Source organism: Aspergillus thermomutatus (genome assembly GCF_002237265.1).
Source record: "Aspergillus thermomutatus strain HMR AF 39 chromosome Unknown NODE_16, whole genome shotgun sequence".
Classification (NCBI taxonomy): domain Eukaryota; kingdom Fungi; phylum Ascomycota; class Eurotiomycetes; order Eurotiales; family Aspergillaceae; genus Aspergillus; species Aspergillus thermomutatus.
Genome location: NW_020798064.1, coordinates 147,352 through 162,531, shown reverse-complemented (window position 1 = coordinate 162,531; position 15,180 = coordinate 147,352). Strand labels below are relative to the sequence as shown.

General features: G+C 49.7%; 4 protein-coding genes across 4 annotated transcripts; 1 reads left to right on the top strand and 3 right to left on the bottom strand.

Annotated features, from left to right (window-relative positions):
- Positions 1–1,071: 1,071 nt before the first annotated feature.
- CDV56_109218 (uncharacterized protein) lies at positions 1,072–4,599 on the bottom strand (the record flags this gene model as incomplete). The annotated part of the gene is made up of 9 exons (XM_026762837.1): positions 1,072–1,354; positions 1,436–1,621; positions 1,703–2,200; positions 2,301–2,651; positions 2,721–3,267; positions 3,324–3,857; positions 3,929–4,157; positions 4,223–4,508; positions 4,583–4,599. The coding sequence occupies 9 exons, from the start codon at positions 4,597–4,599 to the stop codon at positions 1,072–1,074; spliced, it is 2,931 nt and encodes a 976-aa protein (XP_026617888.1).
- A 1,428-nt stretch (positions 4,600–6,027) lies between these two features.
- On the bottom strand, positions 6,028–7,881 carry CDV56_109182 (uncharacterized protein; the record flags this gene model as incomplete). Its single annotated transcript, XM_026762801.1, has 3 exons — positions 6,028–7,109; positions 7,190–7,402; positions 7,485–7,881. 3 exons carry the CDS (start codon positions 7,879–7,881, stop codon positions 6,028–6,030), a joined length of 1,692 nt encoding a protein of 563 aa, XP_026617887.1.
- A 335-nt stretch (positions 7,882–8,216) lies between these two features.
- Positions 8,217–11,277, top strand: CDV56_109148 (type I polyketide synthase; the record flags this gene model as incomplete). The annotated part of the gene is made up of 7 exons (XM_026762767.1): positions 8,217–8,399; positions 8,457–8,543; positions 8,606–8,663; positions 8,723–9,056; positions 9,111–9,636; positions 9,688–10,147; positions 11,045–11,277. The coding sequence occupies 7 exons, from the start codon at positions 8,217–8,219 to the stop codon at positions 11,275–11,277; spliced, it is 1,881 nt and encodes a 626-aa protein (XP_026617886.1).
- A 585-nt stretch (positions 11,278–11,862) lies between these two features.
- CDV56_109133 (uncharacterized protein) lies at positions 11,863–12,774 on the bottom strand (the record flags this gene model as incomplete). The annotated part of the gene is made up of 1 exon (XM_026762752.1): positions 11,863–12,774. The coding sequence occupies one exon, from the start codon at positions 12,772–12,774 to the stop codon at positions 11,863–11,865; it is 912 nt and encodes a 303-aa protein (XP_026617885.1).
- Between the last annotated feature and the right edge of the window lie 2,406 nt (positions 12,775–15,180).

Genomic DNA, 15,180 nt, shown 5'->3' with positions numbered 1-15,180 from the left:
TAGGCTGATGCTCCGAGTTCGCGCTCTCTGCCCTCTCTTTCATGCTCGTTTTCTTCCAAAAATCTACAAGAACACGTTTTCCTCCTTTCGAATGGCTCAGGCCAGGAACCAGGTCATATACGCGCCTTCAAAAGAAGCTCCCTGTGGCGTGAAGTCCGTCTTTCTCGCCGGCACCACCAGCAAAGTGGACACGAGCGACTGGCGCGAGGCCCTATCCGCCTCCCTCTTCGACGTGCCTGTCACGATATATAATCCGTACCGCGCTGATTGGGACAGCTCATGGCGCGAGGACATCAATTTTGCTCCTTACCGCGAGCAGGTGGAGTGGGAGCTCGACAAGCAGGACAAGGCCGACATTGTCGTCGTCTACTTTCATCCGGCTACTCAGGCGGCCGTCACTTTGCTAGAGTTTGGGATCTGTGCGCGGGTTCCGGGAAAGGCTATCGTTCTCTGTCCCGAGGGATACTGGAAGAGGGGAAATGTGCAGATTGTGTGCAAGAAATTTGGAATTGAAATGGTGGACAGTGTTGATGGGCTGAGAGAGGCGGTTGTGAAGAGGTTGTCTATTGGTTTGTGCCTCCCTGGCCCCAGCCTCTGAAGAGATAGACCCTCTCCGTGACAGCAGATCGGATTGTAGCACCTTGGCGTTCTGAGCGACTCCTCGTCGGTGCCACTCTTATTGCATTGAAGATGCCTGCAGAGCCATGAAGCTATAGTACCAATCATTTTTGACGTGAATGCTGGTTCGTCCGTACATATAGTGACGTGGAATAATGATACGTCGGGGCTAAATTGGGTGGTATCCTAAGCACTTTCTTTTAGGGGTCTCTTTTCTCGTATTCGAGAGATAATTTTATGAAAATTGCTTTGTCGATAAAATCCTATCCTACCCGAGATAGTACATGCCTTGAAAGATAAACTATAGTGATCTAACAGCCCCGTCGGCAGAGATATACTCGATCGCGATGACAGGCTCGCGTACGGTTTTGGTAGTATTGCATAGAGTCGCTTGAGGCGCTGGCGTGAAGAGAATGCAAAGACTTCAAGGGATGATATTCCTCGTCCTAGGTTCTATCGTTGACTAATGTGTATAAGGGTATCAAAGTCTTCTTCCTTCACTTGCTCAGACTGTGTGAGAGAATTATCTTTTGGTCTCTGAATAGTAGTCGCCTGCGACTTGCCGATTATCTGGAAGTATAAGTCTTTCGCCTTCTTGAGCTGCTCATCAGCTTCTGCCTCCCGTCCAGGGAACTGGCGCAGTGCCTCAGATAGCTTGAACAGACATCGAGCGTACTTGGCAGGATGAGTATCTTTGTGAATAGAGCTAATGACCTTAGCCTCTTGGAGATGCTTGCTAAAATGAAAAGTAATATCATAGTCAGTACAGGGTGTGCGTTCACAGTGCGCTCGTCATTCTCGGCTCGTCCAAACTTACAGTGCAGCGTCTACGTTCCCTTGCATGAAGGCGCAGCTACCCAACTGGTATACAATGATACCATTGAAGTCTAGAGCGCGAGACTTGTCGCCCTGAAGCCACATGGACTGAGATTCCAACAACATGCTTTCCGCGGCTTCGTACTTCCCTTCGAACATTAGGAGCCGTCCTATGGTAAACTTGCAACTGTGTATTATCAGTATCAAAGTTCCATGCAACAATGAATTTATTTCTGACACGCCTGTGTATTAGAAGGAGACAACTCACGTAGCTGTTGGGGCCCAGACAAACGGCTCTGCCGACAGAAGTCCATCTATGGCCTCAGTCAATTGCACCCTTGCTTCATCAAGCCTTCCCCCATGAGTCAAAATTCTTCCATGAGTCAGCTTCAGAAGCGGGGGACACTTGAAGTCAACACCCGTCGACTCGGACCAGCGCTCCCACGTCGCATAGCTGCGCTTGATCCACTCTATCGCAGTGTCAAAGTCCCCCAAGCACCCATAAATAGATGCCAAGTTGTCTTCGATCCAGCAGGTATTCTGGAGGTCGACGGGGGACTCGGCCAGCTTGAGACTGTGTGCCGTCAGCAAGCTCTCGAGGGCCATCTTGAATCGGCCCCGAAAGGCCCACATCGAGGCAACGTGGATCTCAGTTGATGAGAGGAGGTATATTTCCTTGTCCGGCTCAGGAAGTGTTTTCATGGCAATCTTGTTGACGATAACGAGGTCTTCGAGCTCGCGCCAGTTTTGTGTTTCAAGAAGGTAGCTAACAGTGCATCAGTATGCATAACGGGAAGAGACTGTAGGAAAGGGGATGAGACTGTAATTGAATTGGTTTCTTAATATACTTGCGCAATTTGACTCACCGTTGACATTGAACCCATGTCTCGCAAGTCTCTCTGCAAGCAGAGAAGCTCGGGTCCCGCTTTCGCTCTTGCATGAAGCTAACTTTGAGCTGCAGCACATGTTGCAGCCAAAGTTGACACTTGTCCCAGACATTGTAGAGGTTGGCTCTGGTAGCCCCTGGCTTCTTTGGCCTCTTTGGAAAGGCATTATATATTAGTATTGAAGCTTCCAAAAATGCCTTTCGGAGGTCTTTGGGGCTCAAGAAGCGGCGAAACTGGGCTGCGATGAGTCGGTGGATCGAGAATACACGATTGTATCTATCTCTTTTGATCAACGCAAGAGCCAACAGCTCCTCTGTATTTGTACTCAGACTAGGGCGTTCATTGTTAGCAATCAAAATTGCTAGAAGAGGTTTAGATTCAAAACAACAAACTACTTACCGATCAGAGTCAAGATACCGTAGCATGTCATCTGTAAGATTTTCCATCTCTTCACTGGATTCGAACAACGACTGCGGGATGCTGTCTGGCGCACAGAAGGTAAAGATCGATAATAGTGCAGCACAATCAGGCCGGAGATTCTCAAAAGAGAGCCGCCAGACGGTTTCAAGCCCGTCCTTGAAGTCCCTGGATCTATCATAAACCTCAACTAGCTCTGATATAGACCATGAACGGCGGTGGATCAAGCCACACATGTTGGACAGTGCTAATGCATGGCCACTTAACCTCTCAGACAGGCTGTAAGCCGACTGTGTTTCATTTGCTAAGAGTTCGGCGCTGATGTGTCCTGCGAGAAGATGTAGCAAGAACTTGGAGCCGGTATCTGTATCCCAAGGGAGTATTTCAAGGCCAGCGTCCGCTGGATCGAAACCGAGCAAATGATTTCTCGTTGTAATCAAGACACGACCATGACTGCCGGACAAAGGCCAGTAATCTCGAAGAAGTTCGATAGACTCTGCATTATCGTAAATGATCATCCACTTACATTCTAATCGAGTATTCCGGTTAGCAATTGGTCAGGTTGGAGAGAACTCTCTGGCGTACCAGTCTGTTGCATCCAGCCTTTGAGAATCATTCGATTTTCATCATGGGTGGCGGGCCCAGTATCAGGTAGTTTCAGTCGAAGGGCAATATCTGTAAAGCTCTGTTGGATAGAAACCGGACTTTCAGCATTGACCCAGAAGATAGCGTCAAAGTCTTTGTTCGCAAGTTTCTTTTCCAGATATTTCATGGCAACGTGGCTCTTACCGACACCACCCATGCCATAGAGTGCCAGCGCGCGTAGTGGGGAGGTTGAATCACCATCCTGGAAATGTTTTTCAACCTTCTCGATCACATCATCTCTATCGAAGAATCGGGCGGTCCGTATGGGTGGAAGGACGAAGCAAGGTAGCTGAGCCGTATCTCGGAACGCACGAGGTGAAAGTGAGAGATAGGAAAACCAAGAAGCCATGTCACCCTGGTACTGCCTCTGATACATGGCAGCGACCCTCTCGATGCGATTAAGCGTGTCCTCGATCTCATCTACGGCAGCTGTAAACTTCTCAGTCAATTTAGACCATTCGGGATGCTGCCGGCCTGTCTTGCTAGTGTTAGATCACAAATGTTCGCAATAACAATACACCGATTTTGGGGGGTAGAAGTCTCACCACTAGCGTCAGTCAGTTCTGAAAAATCATCGTCTGCTTGGCGTAGTAATTGCACACCATCGGCGAGGAATGTGGTAATCCTTAGAAATATATCAAAGCAGGACTCTTTGTCCTCCTTAGTGACGGTAGGACTTTGTCGGCAGTGGAGTATGAAATCGTGGCAATTCCTGCTTAGCTTCTTAATCATCTGGACAACTCGTCGCATTGTCTCATCGTGTTGTAAGGCTAACTAGCGTTTGATCTGTCAGAAGTAGCTGGGTATTTAAGCATCTATAGCATTGTGGCACTTCTTACTGTAAGAAGCAGGCCAAGCAATCCCCAGAACATACTCGTTTCAAGGGTCGGGCGGAGCTGTTTGGCGAAGAAGTCGCTGAAATTCTTCAGGTCGACAAGCCGCGGCTGCAGCATAGCCAGCTCTTGCAGGGCAGCCTCGGACGCCTCTTCATCTTGTTCGACGAAAACATGCTCTTGTACATCCTCATACGTGCGGAAACTTCTGATTGTTCTGCGATCATGAGGTTCCATACGTTCTGAGCAGGACTTGGTCACCGACGTCCATTGCTTGGTGAAGAAGTCCTCCCTTGTGGATATTCCATGTTAGAGGATGCCTTGTTCAGGATTACGGTGTAAACAAATGAATATATAAGGACGTACAGGACGGGGGACTCCATGATACCTCCGTCTATTCGAAGTGAGAGACTCCGGCTACTGCACACTGAAGAAATCGGCCGCGGATTTGAAGAAGAGCATGATCGAAGTTTGAGCCTGGGGGATGCGAGGGGTTTTAGCGCCAAGCCCTTGACCAGTAGTTCATAGCCATCATAAAAGTTGCAACGGTTGGGATGTTTGACTTTGGCTGGGACTGCTATTGGTAGAGATCGCTCGGCCAATTGGCAAGGCACACGTGTAGCAGTTGAGGGGTCGTCTTGGTCCCTCTAGTATGCATACTACCTGTTGCCCTCACGTCGCCCCACACCCCTCAAGCAGTTCGAGCAAAGACTTGTGTACTTTCGTTCCAAGTTCTAGGCTGCAGTTGGAGGGAGCCATCCTGTGTCGCCGAAATGTTGTAGTCAGGCTCAGTCCATAGTCAGGCTCGGTCCAGTACGGATGTTCATCTGGGTTTGCCGTGGGAAGTGGAGGTGGAGCCATCAAGAAGACCAGAATTAAATATAGAGAGGGGACTGTGTTCTGGAAGTGATCCTCTTGACGTTCTGCTTGGGATTGAACAGGGAGGAGTTGAGGTTCAAAGGAAAAAAGGCTCTGTGAGGACGCTTCGTATTTTGTATGGCGCCCGTTCCAATTGCGCTATCTGCCACAGACATTTGCACAATGTTTTTCCATCAAAACAAATGGGACATTCCTTCAAACATGTTAGGACGCCGTTTCGCAGATGGCAGATCCATTGAGTGCGCTTTCCTGTAGTCTGGATTACTGCATTAAATGACAGGACGATAGCAGCCCGAGTACAAAAGAAGGCATGCTGTACCATTCAAGTTGCCATCAACGGCTAGTTGGGATCAACCATCTTTCTCAACCCGCGTACAGTCATTGTGGTTCCTGCCATTCTCGCCGTGTCAGGAATTCATTGCAATCATACTCGTGGCGATAAGTGCAGTTGGCTCTTCGAGGGTATATTTGTGGTAAGGGAAGGCCTGTTTCCAGGCTCAGGAACTATCCTTCATTCGAGTAAGAATCAGGAGAGCTCTTTGTCAATCACGAAGAAATGAGGCAGTAAAACTGGCGAGGTCAATCAATTCGCTGTTTACATACCACTCACCCAGTACAGAGTAGGTCGTGTGTAAAGCTCTGTTACGAGTATACTCCACTGAACAGACTTTCAGCCAGCAATCTAATGGCTTTCAACTGATTTGACAAATCAGTAAAGAACAAGGGACTTTTGCCCTCCACCAGGTAGAGATGAGCTGCAATAGTCGACCCGCTTCAACATGCATGCTCCAGGCTTAATGGAAGTCTCCGGAGCATACTAAACAAGAAACTTTAGCCCAGACACCTTGCGGGGCTGTTGAGGTTCACACAGATAAATACATAACGTCATGGCGAGCAAACCATCCTGCTCAGCAAATTCTGGGGCCGTTAACTTATCGCGATCTGATCAGTAGCTGAACACTATCTAAAGGAGTAAGGGTGATTTTGCCCCCACTCTTCCCGTACAGATCCCTTTCCACGACAGCTGGATCCGATCCCGGTGCCAGCTCCACGCGATATCGCCGCAGTAAGCTTACGAAGAAAGCAATGTACTCAGCTTGGGCGAATTTACGTCCCAGACAGGCACGAGAGCCATCCAAGAAAGTTAGTAGTTTACCTCTCATCTGTCGAGTCCTATCGGACGCGACAACGCGCTTGCCGTTTGTGGCAGTGGTGTTGGACGCACCTCGTGCACTAAGCCAGCGACCCGGGTCGAGCTTGTAAGGCTCTGGCCAGTATTTAGGGTGGTAATGGACCCCCGGAGCACTGAGATAAACTCGGGTTTCAGCTGGCAGAACGTAGGATTTCCGGCTCCCATTCGGACCATCGGTAATGATGTGTTCGGGTTTGCTGGCCACCTTGGTGATGAGGGTAACGCCAGGGAACAAGCGAAATGTTTCATACATGAAGCCGTAGGTGTATTCCAAGAGTTCGAAATCATCCTCATACGTGAGCTCCGAGCGGTTGGCTGCTTGCGCTCGTTGATACACCTGATCAATCTCGTCGATAACTTTTGTCCTGGATTTCCAGGTAGAGAGCCAGCACAATGAGCCCGTAAATAATGGCGTTAGCTGTGGTCTCGTAACCTGTGCGGGATCCGAGTTAGAAAAGCCTCCACAAGGTATATGTCTATCAGACCCACCAGCCAAGAGGTAGATAAAGAGATTACCCATGGTCTCATCATCAGTGAAACCCTTGGTTCTTTCCTCTGATTGTCGAGGAGACTCTGCGGACGCTTTTTCCCGGTCAAGGATCATCGAGGCTCGAACTACAGCGGTCAGGAGATTTCCCCGAGAGTCAGCATCATCATGATTGATATCCGCCGACAACTTCGCTCTTTGATCTCGGATAATCTGTCGTAGATATCGATCCAGCTGCGCATGCGCCACAGCCGCTTTCTTCCACAGTGTGATATTCAATAGCCACCGTGGAATGAGCAGGATCGGTACCATATAGCGCACCGTATCATTGAGCGCTATACCCAGCAGGAATATCTCCCTTGCTAGTGGTACTCCTCCAGTCCAGGCGCTTCCCAAACCCGGCTAGGGAGATGACCGCCAGCGTTAGGGTTCACATCCAACTGGATCTCCTGCGGGGGAGATTGTGACCAAGCTTCGGTCAAGAGATTTGTCTGGTACATAGTCTCTTTCCACACCAGACTGTTTACGCCGGAGAGGTCACTGAATGGGGGCGCCGTAATCCGGACATAAAATTGGTAGGTTTTCCCCTCGGCGGTTGCAACATTCGGACCATAGGGCTCGAGAATTTCTGGGCGCGTCGCTTTGTTAGCAACCTTCGAGCAATTTGGTTCTTTTCTTAAAGAGCATAAACGCTGACTACGAGCTCGTACTGTACTTATCTCGAGGCTTGGTGAAGTCATTGCGTCGGTTCATCACATCCCAACCCAAAGTGGCATCGGCTGAGTAACAGATGATTCCCTCTGGCGAAACGCAGAGGAACACATCGCCATACTCGTCGTGGGCCCGTCGTTTGTCCTCCCACGACCAGTCTTTGATGAAGAAACGACACCATCGCGGCCAGCCTTCACTCCTGTCCAAATGCGACCGGTAGATATAGCGAAGGACAGGGTTCATGAGGAGCGACACCGCCTCCGTTTCAAGAAATGGCGTAATCGCATATGGCAGGGTTGTCGCCCGCGCGAGCCTCAGATAGTAGAAGAGGCGAATTGTCTTATACAAGAACAGCGCGACCAGGGAGGTGATCAACAACGTTGTGGTGGAATGCATTTTGAGTTGGAACGAAGCAATGCGTCTATCTCCTGGGCCAGCAAAGGGTGACCAAGATTTGTGGCAGTTTACAGAACAGCAGAGTCCGCATTTAGGGTGAAAAAAAGGCAGTGGGAGTTACCTCATTAGGCAACTCCCATCCCTTGTCGTGTCTTGTGTCCGCCCTCCCATGAAAAGTACCGGGGAGCAGTGGATAGTTCCCTGAAAAGCAAGGCCCGGTTCGCGGTATATCAAAGTCTCCATATAGGAGGCCAAGTCACTAAGTTGCTGATCCGAACACATCTCTCCGCCCCTACAGACTCCTCTATTGCTATCTACCGCCACTTGAACCCATCATGGAGACCGAAACTCTACCAATTGCCATCATTGGGATGGCCTGCCAATTTGCAGGAGGTGCCTCGAGCCCTGAGAAATTATGGCAGTTGTGTGCGGGTGGGAATAGTGCCTGGACGCCGATTCCGCGTTCACGATTTGACCTCGAGGCATTTTACCACCCAGATGGCCAAAGGCAAGGGGCGGTATGTAGGGCTCCTGTACGGGTCGCAAATGACATATCTGATTGCTTTCCGGTTCAGACAAACGTCAAAGGAGGGCATTTCTTAGAAGAAGATATTGCCCTCTTCGATGCCGCATTCTTCAACTTTTCATCCGAAGTGGCCAGCGTAAGTAACTCCCCAACAGGGACCGCATACATATCAAGTATTGATGAGATGGACACCACCAGACAATGGACCCTCAGTTCCGTCTCCAATTGGAGACTGTGTACGAAGCCCTCGAGAGCGGTGAGTGGTCATCATCTAGCCCTGAGAAAGTTTTAAAACTGATATATATATCCCACCAGCTGGCATCCCGCTGGAGAATATTGCAGGTTCACGCACTTCTGTGTATGCGGGCGCCTTTTTCCATGACTATCATGATAGTCTGATGCGAGACCCAGCGACCATGCCCCGTTACTTCATGACAGGGAACGGCGCGGCCATGGCGGCGAATCGCATTTCCCACTTCTACGATTTACGTGGGCCGAGCATGACAGTGGACACTGGCTGTTCCACCACGCTGACCACGCTGCATCTGGCATGTCAAAGTCTCAGGGCCAGGGAATCGGACGTCTCCATTGTTGCTGGATCGAACATTCTGCTGAACCCCGACATGTTCGAGTCAATGGCTGGTCTAGGGTGGGAAGTTCCTATCTCCCCCTTGCATAAGTTCTGACTAACAGGTCATCCAAGGTTTCTATCAGCTCCAGGGAGATCATATGCCTTCGATCACCGAGCATCGGGGTACGGCCGTGGTGAGGGCATCGCGACTTTGATTTTAAAGCCATTGCAGGACGCACTGCGAGATGGAGACCCTGTACGAGCTGTAATCAGAGAGACAGCGTTGAACCAAGACGGCCGCACTCCAACCTTGACATTACCAAGCCAAAAAGCACAGCAGGAGCTGATCGAAGAATGCTATGCGAGGGCGGGCCTTGATCCACGGCATACAACTTATGCTGAGGCCCATGGTACTGGTACACAAGCTGGCGACCCTGTGGAAGCTGCCGCACTCAGTGCTGCCCTGAATGCCAACAGACCGTCTCATGAGCCCCTAATTGTAGGCTCAGTGAAAGCGAACATTGGTCATACGGAAGCAACCAGCGGTCTGGCCAGCATTATTAAAGTGACCATGGCTCTTGAGCATGGCTTTATTCCGCCCAGTGTAAACTTCGAGAAGCCGAACAAACAAATAAATCTAGAGGAATGGAAGATTAAGGTGAAAGGGACACCGTAAAGCTGTTCGTTGTATCTGCTAACGAAGTTTTAGGTTCCCACGTCACTGACCCCTTGGCCACTTCACCATCGTCGAGCGTCGGTAAACAACTTTGGGTACGGTGGAACCAATGCACATGTCATCTTGGAGTCACCAGAAGTGCTTGGAGAGCCTCTTCCAGCTGCTGTATCCCAAAGCAGCGAGATCCCATCTAGAGTCTTTGTCCTCAGCGCGAAAGAAGAGGGCTCGGCTCGCAGAATGGCATCCCGGCTGGCAGAGTACCTGCGCGGTGTCAAAAAAAAAAATAACGAAGGCAGCCTTCTGAGAGATCTGGCATTTACGTTGGGTCAGCGTCGTTCTGTATTTCCGTTTACGGCAGCATACCAGGCATCGAGTACGACAGAGCTGATCGAAAGACTTGAGCAGGACCCAGCTGCCCTCCAACACGCAACGGGACCACCAAGACTTGGCTTCGTGTTCACTGGGCAGGGGGCCCAGTGGTACGCCATGGGACGTGAACTGATCGAGACATATCCAGGAGCAAGAGCAGTTCTCCCAGTGTTCCGCACCACCCCAATACCTATTCTACACCGTGAATCTGGTTTCTACCCCCCAGAAATCGAGTTGGATCAGATCGTCCTTACAGCGTCTATGCGTCTCTCCTGATTAGATCCGGATCACCTGCTTCAGAAACGGGCCAAAGCTATTATACAGAAAGGCCATCCAACCAGCTGATTCGCACGCCGGGTACTAATGTTACCCCACTCAGAACAGGTTAACCCACTGATCCACCCACCCTGGCTTGAGCATGAACCGAGGGAAGCAGCCTTAGCGCGGGTTAGGGCCCTAGAAGGCCTCACAAAAGAGCAAGCCGCAGACAACTTCCGAACACTCCTCCAATCTATCCCTGAAAACGACATCGTCATCTACTCTGATGGATCTAAAGAAGATAATGGACAAACAGGCGCAGGGTTTGTTGGATTCATAGCTGGCTGTCAGGTCTTACGCGGCTCATTCCCCCTGGGTCCTAATAAAGAGGTCTTCGACGCAGAAGCGATAGCAGCTCTCTTAGGACTAAAAGCCGCTATAAAGCACCTAGGCTCCCATGCAGCACCTAACATATGGATATGTCTGGACAACCTGGAAGTAGCAATCCAGCTTCTATCCTCAACCACCGGCTCGTCACAGGAAGTCTTCGAGGACTTCCGCACACTCGCTGCCACCTGGATATCCCGCCAAACACACCCATTAACTGAGAATGGCCCAATCCGGATCCGCTGGGTCCCTGGACATGCGAGCATCCCCGGCAATGAAGCAGCAGACCAGGCCGCCAAAGAAGGCGCGAACCAAACCCTGTCTCCCCTTTACTTATGGTCATATGCAGCCCTTAAGCGACATACCAAATCATCAGCAGCTGCCCAGGCTCAGACCCACTGGAAGGAAGTCGCACCGCAGGCCTATGGTAAAGTACCGGAGGGCATTTCCCCGGAAGAAGGTCTGCAACGGCACTGGTTTCCAGAAACCGCTCCCATCCGAGGCAGATATATGGTGCACAAGCCTCCAGTGCTGCTTCATATGTTTGGTGGTGGCACAAAGATGAGCGCAACCCTCAAAAGAACAGGCTATTCCATTTTGGACCGGTAGAACAGGCACTGGAAACTGGGCTTCATCGGGCAAGACAACATCATTGGGCTGAGATAACTCAAACTCGGAGGCATAGTCGACAAAGGCTTGACGAGCTGACCGATGAACATGATGGATTTCCTTGAGATGGCGCGCGACTGCCCCAGGCTGGATGGCGTAGCGGCAGCGTAGGCAGATCAGAACCTGGTAAGTAGGCAAATAATGTAACAGTTGAGATGGGGGGACCGCATCCACTGAAGTTGAAGCCATGATAAAAAGGACAAAGGAGAATCACAGTCATCTTAGCGGGGGGTTGTCCCGACTCCCTATTCATTGTAAGATGGCCGAGGAACAGGGATTGTTAGTCAGCACATTGTCTGGGGTACTCTTTGATTGGAATATTGTGGAATATTTCTCATTTGAAGAGTAATCACTTAAATCTAAACATACATATCAAGGAAGAAGAAAATTAAATCTCCGACAAAAGCTGGCTAACGTTCATCACCTGCCGCACCTCCGAGATTGTCTCATCCCAAACCTGGCCCTGCGTGATTCTACCAGCGTCACTATCGCCATATCCCGCAAATGGGGCTAACTTGCAGTCGCTCAAACACTGGCATTGGAGGGGTCGCCGGCCAACACTGATGAGTGAACCAGGGTACGGGCTCCCATAGAGACCGATCGACCAATCACTCTTTTCATGCCGCTGAGGACCTTTCCAAAGGCCCCCTCGGCCGTGCGGTGCAGCTCGGAGCCATAGCAGAAACCGGGATTGACCAGGTTGAGAATGGCGCCCGTGGAGCGTTTGGCGCTGGATCGGTGCTTGAACAGCTCGAGGAAGAAGAGCTGGTACAGCAGCTTCGAGGTATAGTATCGATCGCCCATGTTGAAGTGGCTCGGGTCGTCCAACACGTCGATTAGTGGGATTCCCTGCTTGGTAGAGACATGGGCTTCCTTGAATTTGGCCCAGGCAGCGGTTTCACTGCCGACAATAGAAATCACCGGACGAGCCCGGTTAAGATTCTGGGAGGCCTGGCTATCGAGAACGGGCAGCAACAGCAAAGTAAGTAGAGCAGTGCTCAGCCAGTTGATCTGAATACTCGTCTCATGGGACGTAGATTGGTTCACGGTGTAGTGGAAGTTGGCAACACCGGCGTTGAGAAGAGCAAAGTCGATCTGAATGTCGGACTGCTTCAGGCGCTCCACAAAGGCCATCACACTGGCGTAACTGCCTAGATCTAACTCCCAGACCTCGACCACGGGAGGTTTAGGAGAAGCGGGAAGCGAGGCGAGAAGGGATTTCCGGGCAGCTTCACCCTTGGAGGCGCTGCGGACGGCCAGAATTAGATGGGACAGTCCGAGCGCGAGCAATTGAGCGGAGGCCTGATAGCCCAGCCCAGTGTTGGAGCCTGTCGCCAGACCGGCTTTGCCGCGAAGAGAGGTGGTGGACGGGGCCTTGGAAGGGCAGACCAGGAACTGGCGATAAAGAAAGCCGGGATACGTGTTATAGAAAGGCATTTTGAGGATGGAAAATGGAGGATGGACGATGGTGAAGCAAGACAATAAGAGAGATGTGTTGGTTTAAATAGATATGTTCCCTCATGACCTTCTGTGAACTATTTACATGGTGAAACATGTTGGCAAGAAGAGAGAGATCCTCTGCAGACCCAGAACTACCTAGGCTAGGCAGTGGATCTGACAGGATATGGATAGAAATGATGGTGCTGTTCCAGGCTATGATTGGTCGGCCTGGATTTAAGCATGATCTCCTTAGAACTAAAGGTGCCGTTCTTGGGCACTCCTATAAACCTAATGGATCTGACAGTCAGCCCGTCAGACAGTATAAATGGACTTAAGGTGGATGCTCTTCTGACCTTGTTGACCCTGTTACTCATCTCATCAGAAAATGGCTCGATAATCTACTTCTTGCTAGCGCTAACGCTGCAGGACTTGCTTAGGACCATGTTTTAGTCCATCTATGGCAGTAAGTCTTGTCATACTGTGCCTGCCTCCCACTTCTTCCCCTTCTGGTCCACAGCGTCTAACAAGGCAGAGGTGGGATGTCGGTAATAGATCCTAGAAATCCACGTGATCCTTCTGGTCTGGAAGATTCTCTGGGATGTCTAGGCCTCGAAATGGTCCGACTCAGGTTCCAAAAGTCGGAACCTCGAACCTGAACCTGAGGTTTTCAGGTTCCAAATCTTGGAGCCTGAGTCGGGTCGCGGTTCCATCAGGTTCGGCTCAGGTTCGAACCTGACGGAACCTGGTTTACATAATTTTACCAAGATTTTCCTATTTCGGATGGATAAAATGATGATTCATCTAGATTTTGTACTGTAATTTACCGCTGTTCTGGTCACAACGTCTATAAACCACGCGATGTCGCCATATCCCTTGTGAAATTATATGAAATTTGTCTGTATATAGAATATATAGCATAGAAAAGGTTATATCTGATGAGATTTAGTGGCCTTAGGGTCCTTAGTAGTTAATTCTAGTAGAAGTTGTGGTTGATGTGGTGTATGAAGCGAGAAAATATATTTTCCAGTGAGTACTACACCACCATCCTGATCAGCATTTCTTTGAATATATTTCAACGGCCTCCATTGGAATGAAACAGCTCTCATGTGATTCTATACTAAAATCGTTTTAATCTAACCTTCTCGCCTAAATTGTAAACCAAATACATAAAAATACAGACAAAAACTGCACAAAATATGCATATCATGAGATTTCCTATATTTGCACTGTTTGTGGAACCTGAGGTTCGAGTCGAACCTGTCAGGTTCGACTCTAAGAATCCTGGAGTCGGATCGCGACTTCCAGATCTTAGAACCTGACCCGAGTCTTGGCGGTTCCGAGTCGAATCGAACCTGACGAGTCGCGACTCCTTACGAGGTCTAGGGATGTCCTGGATGGACAAAAGCAAACAGGCCAATACTCAGGAGGGTCTTTCTCAGATAGGCCAGTATACTGGTGGCACAAATATATCAGGACTGCGTGATCTAGAGTAGTCTTACACTGTGTTTAAATGTCTGTGGTTGGAGCTAGAGTATTGACTACCCATGAGTAAATAGTAACTAGTGGAGCTCTTCAAGGAAGTATTACTATAGGCTTCAGTATATGTGATTGGACGATACAGTGGGGTGCAAAAAGTATTCGACCACCTTACCTTACCGCCTATTATTAGCTAAACCTAACTAGGAACGAGTTTGATTCCGTTATAACTAAGGTATTTCGTAAACCAACCATCTGCCTCAATAACTGCCTTCACCGGGTTAGGCATGGTCCTTGATAGCTTTTGAAGTTGTTGATATTCTAGGTAAGTAATGGATATCTACGCGTTTGGTGGTTTTCTGCCAGGAGAAGGTAGGCGGTAAGGTAGGGGTGGTCGAATACTTTTTGCACCCCACTGTATTAGGGTATCCTCCTTTCGTATCATATATCCCTCTTCAGACACTAATAGGTCAATCATTCTGACGGGAATTCAGAAAAGATGTGGAATTATAAAAGTCCTGTTGCGCGACGCCCTCTAACTAGCCAGAAGTTACTCATCTTCCATTGCTAAACAGAGATGGCAAGCAAAATCCAAGTGACTATCGAAATTATGGCAGATAGTAATGATGTATATGAAGCTTTGTAATGCGTTGATGTTCTTACCAAGAGGAGCATGGGATAGAGATGAGCTGCAAATTCTGCTGGCGACTCAGGCCGCTTCTGGTCGCCATTGACATGTCATCCGTCGTTGAGTGAAAATGATTGGTCTTTTCCACCACACGCGGCAGGGATGTGGTGTCGACGTGATAACTCGATACATGCAAAGTCTCGAACGGAGCGGGGCGAGGCTGAGGGGTCTCCATCTGTTCAACCTGGCCATCAAGATCCCGCAGACTTCCAACCGTCGAATCTATTCATCATAGCCAA